At 42.7% G+C, this 6,868-nt stretch overlaps 1 protein-coding gene across 1 annotated transcript; it reads left to right on the plus strand.

The window, feature by feature from the left end:
• The first annotated feature begins 959 nt into the window (after window positions 1-959).
• On the plus strand, window positions 960-4,492 carry LOC136849282 (protein snail-like). The gene is given in 3 exon segments (XM_067122582.1): window positions 960-1,225; window positions 2,503-3,293; window positions 3,295-4,492. Coding segments are annotated over 3 exon segments (1,494 nt in total). The 5' UTR covers window positions 960-1,128; the 3' UTR covers window positions 3,901-4,492.
• The last annotated feature ends 2,376 nt before the right edge of the window (window positions 4,493-6,868 follow it).

The following is a 6,868-nucleotide window of genomic DNA, read 5'->3' on the forward strand; positions in this document are numbered from 1 at the left end:
CCTTGGTATAGATAATGGTTTGCCTGAGCTGTGGAAATGAGGGAGATAAAAAGAATAATTTGACAGATAACGACGAAGGGAGAAGAGAGAGAGAGAGAGAGAGAGAGAGAGAGAGAGAGAGAGAGAGAGAGAGAGAGGTTATTGTGACTGCGTCGAAGCGCCTCCTGAAATTGTGACCAACAGCTGTCTGTCTTTCCCCCGACCATGTCATCAACAAAGGCCCGGGGGTCAATCTGTGCCCATGAGAGGCTCAAGGGGGTATGGGGCATCCAGGGGCACGTGCTAAACTTGCCCGGCCAGCCTGCCCTGCCCTGCCGCCTTTGGTTTTAAGGTGGTGACTAAGCAAACAAGATTTGAGGCGGTGACGGTGCAATACTCTACAGGGATTGAGGATCTGAACTAAAGGTGGTTCGTAGGTAACTGGTACTGTTTAAGCAAGGTCCTAATTATTGAGATTAAATACAGTTCATTTCTCGGGTCCTTCTTCGAGACTGACGTAAAGGTGGGGCCGTCCGTTAGAGTGTCAGTCCTTTTGTCGGGATAATTAACATGGTCAAATCTGTTGAATCAGGATCGATGATGATGTTGGTACCGGCTGGCTGCCTGACTGGCTTATGGTGGTGTTGTGTAGAGGCATGTGTACACTCTCTCTCTCTCTCTCTCTCGAGCTCAAGCTCACGCACAAACAGCTGCACTCTCCACCCAACAACACCTGCCCCAACGTTCAAATGTGGCGCCGAGGGTAAGCACGCGCGATTATTGGCCTCGCCCTTGTGTGAAGTCATCGGCCACCTACTTTCCCATAGGTCTGGCGCGCTTGCGAACCGTGACGTCACGTCGTTCCCCTCGGGCGATTGGCGCGGCGCTGTGACGTCACGCGCGAGGGTCATTCCCATTGGCGGCGCGTGCAAGAACGGCGCGTGCCATGTGCACCCGAGGTTATATAAGGCACCGGGGCTATGACACGTGCGCAATAGTGCATCAATCTCGGCGTAAGACCCATGACGCGGTGATCCGCAGCGGCGGAAGCTTTTTGCGTAGTCCGTAGTAACTATCGTCGCGCGCAAGATATTTTTTTATTTTTTTCAAAACTGGAATCGTATTGAGTTATAGGACAACGTCTTCGCCATGTCTGTCACACCTCCTTCGTCCAAGGATCATATCCCGAGACCTCCCAAGAAGAGGCCTTTGGCCCTGTTTAATTACACGCTCAACAATAACGCAGGTAAGATAATTATGTTTATAGCAAATAATGTACATTAATACCAAATATGTTATGCATGGTCATCTCTTACTTCTTATTAGTTAGTTGAAAGGAAATGTTTATTTTTAACTATTGTCAATGTTGCTGTTGATATACTTTTGTCACAATTGTTTTTGGTCTTATTTTACTGTCTTATTCGCTTAAATCTTACTGTTTTGCCGATATACAAATGAACAATTACCAGAAATTAAAGTCGTCCTTGTTTTCACCATTATTTTTATTCGGTTGTCAGTTGCCTTTGAAATGGCTGTTAGAATGTGTCCAAATTGCATTCGTCATTCCTCCATTTATTTTCGACATGTTGCGACGTCCCATTACGTCTTTTCATAGTTTTTGTAAATTGCAGATCATAGTTTTTGTAAATTGTAGATTCCTGGGCTATCGTTATTTTACCACCAACTTGAAGCTGTTTTTGGAAACGGCAATAGACATTTATTTTTAATACCAGTTATCTATCAGACTATAGAAACGTTATTTAAAAAGGTTGGAAATCTCATTGCTTCTACTGCTATTACTACTACAACTTATCCTACTTAATTACTATTACTATGACAATTACTGCAACTAATAGTGCTGTCAACACTAGTATATTATACTTCTACTGCTGCCGCATATCTTTACCAAGCATTTTTTTCTTAATGCTTCGGTGCTTGGGTAATTTGGTGAGACAGAAATCACGAAAATGGTACATCTGTTAATAACAATGTTTTGGGTAAAATGTGAAGCTTAAACATTCCCGACGTACTTGATGTTCCGAAATAAGAATCCTAAAATTCTGCTATTCCAGTTGAATAGTAAGTTGTAATAGCTGAAAGTAATTAAGGTAATTTCTGAGGTATCAATTCCTGTCTTATATCTTTGTTATAATAGATAATCATTTGTTTTTATTTCCGGGATTCTAAATTGTGGGTATTATACACTATTATTTTATTGTGGACAGTATCATTCAAGTTCCTGCATTTGTGATATTGTAAGGTACTTTCCCATCCAACTGTCAACATTTTAGCTTGCCGCCAGCATAGTGGTTTAGTGGCAGTATTGCTAATTGTAATTGCAGAGAGATACTTTGTGTCCGTGCCTTCAAAGGTCTAACGTTAATTCGCTTAGTATTATGAAACCTAGATTGGCAGGAAAACCATGGCAAATATCAGTCACCCGTTAATTATAGTGTTAAGTATAATTTCTTTACCGTTGCCGATTCGTCAGTATTTTAAACCCAAGGTGTCTTCCATTTGCAGACTTTGCTGACGACGAAAACATGCAACCCGAAGACCTCAGCATGAAAAGCAGTAGAATTCACACCCCGTCTCAGACTTTTGCTACCACGCCTCCCCCTAGACCGTCGACGCCCGTTTATCCCCGAATTGTGGCCCCCATGGTGTCATACAGCACAGTATCTACGCCATCAACCCCCCTGCCACTGAACAGACCTGTAGTCACATCTCCAGCTCCTCTGACGCCTAGTGCCACTCCTCGTTCAGACTTCGGTGGCCTTTTGGGATACGGAGGAGGAGGAGGAGGCCTCAATCTTTCCAGTAATCGACCCCCAGTTACCAGCAGCGACAGAGTACCGGGCACTGGAAGCAGTTTCAGTTTCAACAGTAACATGAAAGAAATCGGTAGCAGCAAGAACCACGCTCTGAGTAGCAGTTTTGCAAGTGCCAATAGCAGTCTCGTGAGCACTGCTGGGTTGAAGCTCATCAGCGAAGTAGCAGCTGCCTGTGGGAGACCTACGGTTTTAAGAGCGCCCGGGGGCAACCCAGGCACTCCTTCAACTCCTCAGACGTCTCACCCGAGTAGCATTCGAAGTGCCCCTTATGCCCCACCTACTCCAAGAGACCCCCTTCGAACGGCAATGAGAGAAAGAGGGGTCGGCATGAGGTCGTGGCCCTATCATCCATACCTTCCCCTTGGTGTTTACGGTCTTCCATCAACCCTCCATTCGCCTGCCACCCCTTCACCCAGAACCGTGAGGGACCTAGCTCACCCTCCTCCTGCAAGACAGAGGGGTGGCTCTGTCTCTCCTCCAGGGAGAAACGGGCTCGAGCAGCAGTGAAAGCAGTCCCGAAGCCCAGCAACAAGACGGTAGTAGAAGTTCGAGGCTGACCTGCCCCGATTGCAACCGTCGATATGCTACAGTGGCAGGTCTGGCCAAGCATCACCAGTTCCACTGTCTGAAAGATGCGAACCGGTCGTTCGCCTGCAAGCACTGTGATAAAGTTTACACATCCCTCGGTGCCTTAAAGATGCACATCAGGACCCACACCCTCCCTTGCAAGTGTCCCCTGTGTGGAAAGGCCTTTTCACGCCCCTGGTTGCTCCAGGGGCACATCAGAACCCACACTGGGGAGAAGCCCTTCCAGTGCCCCCAGTGTGAGCGGTGCTTTGCTGACAGGAGTAATCTCAGAGCGCATTTGCAGACACACACTGACGTCAAGAAATACGCCTGCAGGACTTGCCCGAAGACATTTTCGAGGATGTCTTTGCTTGTGAAACACGAGGATCATGGATGCCCCGGGATCAGGGGCAACCAGACCCTGTCTTTGGCACCAAACCCTCCGGAATCCTTATCCCCTGCCACGAGCCAGCCCTCTGTTCACAATGAAATTCGTTATAACGTTGAAAGTGTTGCATAACGGTTGGTTTTATCAGAAGAGTAAGAAGAGAAGAAAAGATCAGAAATGGTATTATCTTGCGTAGATAAGTTTTCCCGTGGGATTCTGGATAGAGGGATTGTAATCGTTCTTTGTTGTAAATACTGGTGTAATTTTTTTTTTTTATGTTTGCTCTTGCGTCAAAGCGCATATTCTTTTTCAGTAAGAACGTCTCGGTTTGAATATTCGCGATTACCATACTTGAGTTGCCTAATTTTTTGTAATCGATTGCACTGTGCTTCCTTCTTTAGTTTTATTTTGAATTACGTTGAGTGAAGCAAACTGCCAGTGTCAATTCACTTCCGTTTGTAAGAGTGCCAAGCACGAGTACGGGTGCCAAAGCAAAACGCCAATACCATAACGCATTGTGAGCCTTATTTTGTAACAGTGTAAGGACGTATGTCGCATTTAACGAGGTGCCAAAGTCTCTACTACTTCCAAGCAGTGCCAAATCGCTGTTATCTAGTCAGACATAAATTTTTAATAATTCTACTCGCCAAACACGGTGGAACTGACCATAAACTCTAAGGATACCGCACACATTTTCAGAGGAAACCAGCTTTGACCGACTTCTTTTAGACACTGGAAATGTCCAATTGAAAGTTAATGTTCAGAAGTGCTCAACTATAAGCTGCTGTGCAGTAATTTCTCGAGATTTTATTAATCACTTTTATTTCAGTTACTTGTAACGTGAAGTGGCGTGAGGAGTTGATTTCAGACTGTAATTTGTCACTGAAGCTGTAATGGTTTTCCTGTGTAGAAGCAGATTTTTATATTCAGTTAAATCTACAGAAATTCGCATTTTGCTGGTCACTAAAAGCACTAGGTCAGAAGGAGGTCCTTTGAAGATTATGTATGATGCCCTGGAATACTTATGGGTAGTATCATGTAGTATCATCTACTTACTTATACCCAAAACTCAAGCAAATCCGTCATTACTGTAGCACGATAAAAGAAGTTGGAATTTAGTTTCTTTACTGACAAATGATATTAGCTGTGCTTTAAGTATAAGTGCCTTAAGACCTCTCTTGAACCCTTTTTAATATTTCTCTCTGTTGCACAGACACACTCGCTCATTTTGTACAAAAATTACGTCTCATGTTCTATATCTTCTGCATTCCAAAGCAACTTATATCAGGCATTATAGCTAGCTACAAGAGTAACCAGGATCGGAAAAAGTTTTGTACCAAACTAATCAAAGTATGTGTCCTCTTTTTTTGTGTGTGTTTTTGTAACTACTACTTGAGAGTAAGAGAGATTCCTTTCGTCTCTTTACCATGCGGTCGATCAGACCCCTTCCCCTCCCCATTCCTCCTCCCTCCCCCCCATTCCCCCATTCCTCCCCTCCCCTCCCCCCTCCCCCTCCACATGAGCTTTACCTTTTGGGGGAGGTCACTTCTCATATCGTTATAAGAGGGACCCACCTCACATAGTACCTGCATTCCAATAATCCCGTCTATTGTGTTTTTAGGAGAGAGAGAGAGAGAGAGAGAGAGAGAGAGAGAGAGAGAGAGAGAGAGAGAGAGAGAGAGAGAAGGGGGGGAGGATCTAGTTGTAGTACACTTCGGTGGAGAGAGAGAGAGAGAGAGAGAGAGAGAGAGAGAGAGAGAGATCTAGTTGTAAGAAACATCTAGTTGTAATGCACTTAGACGTACGTGTAGAGAGAGAGAGAGAGAGAGAGAGAGAGAGAACACGTAAGCGTGAGAAAGTGTTTTGTTCTGTTGGGAAGAAGGGTTATAACGTCCTTTTTCCCGGGAGGGGGTCGACAGAGGGTTCTAACCCCCTTATGAATAATAAGTGTGAATCTGTGATAGATAGATGTGAAAATCCCACACTTTTTGCTTGATATTTGACCTTAAAGAGACTCTCTCTCTCTCTCTCTCTCTCTCTCTCTCTCTCTCTCTCTCTCTCTCTCTCTCTCTCTCTCTGTATAATTTGTAATCTTTCATTTCTTATTTATGAACTTGATGGGAATTCACTAATTCATAATCCTTCATTTCTTATTATCGGTGAAATTGATGGGAATTCACTAATTCGTAATCCTTCATTTCTTATTTCTTGTGAACTTGATGTGAATTCACTAATTCCTAATCCTTCATTTCTTATTGGTGAACTTGATGGGAATTCACTAATTCCTAATCCTTCATTTCTTATTATTTGTGAACTTGATGGGAATCCACTAATTCCTAATCCTTCATTTCTTATTATTTGTGAACTTGATGAAAATTCACTTCCAAACGTGCTTTAGGAATATTTACTATTGTAAAGTGGCAATGATTTTGTAATCCATTATAGATCTCCTCTTCGGATTTCCTTTTTTTTTTTTTGGTGTTAAGGAAATACTTAAGTTTATCCTGTTGCAGCTGTGACAACATATATACAATTAAGAGAAATTCCGTAAAGGGTGGTTTATATCCAATGACAAGTAACATATATACAATTAAGAGAAGTTCAGTAAAGGGTGATTTATATCCAGTGGTCATCAGTGTCGAAATGGTTAGCATTATAATAACCGTAAATTAAATCCAGTGTGAAATTTAGCCATAAGTTCCTGGAAGTGTCAAGAGGGATTTCAGACCCAGGTTAATTCCAAGTTTGTTTAGGGGAATGGGAATGTAGGAGATTTCGTCTCTCCTCTTCACGGAACACAATAGAGACTCGGACAATGATATGTGTAAGATATTGTATGACCCAAGACAACGAAGTTATGAAAATATAACTTTTGCTACATTGTCTTCCGACTCTGTCTAATTTTGTACTGATAGATTCTTGGTATGTTCAAGAGTGAATGTAAGCACACGCCTATTATATATATATATATATATATATATATATATATATATATATATATATATATATATATATATATATATATATATGTAATGTGCTGTGCTATGTATGTTTACATTGCGGCAAGATACTCTGTTGACAAATATGACTATGAACTTAA

Source organism: Macrobrachium rosenbergii, chromosome 20 (assembly GCF_040412425.1).
Source record: "Macrobrachium rosenbergii isolate ZJJX-2024 chromosome 20, ASM4041242v1, whole genome shotgun sequence".
Classification (NCBI taxonomy): domain Eukaryota; kingdom Metazoa; phylum Arthropoda; class Malacostraca; order Decapoda; family Palaemonidae; genus Macrobrachium; species Macrobrachium rosenbergii.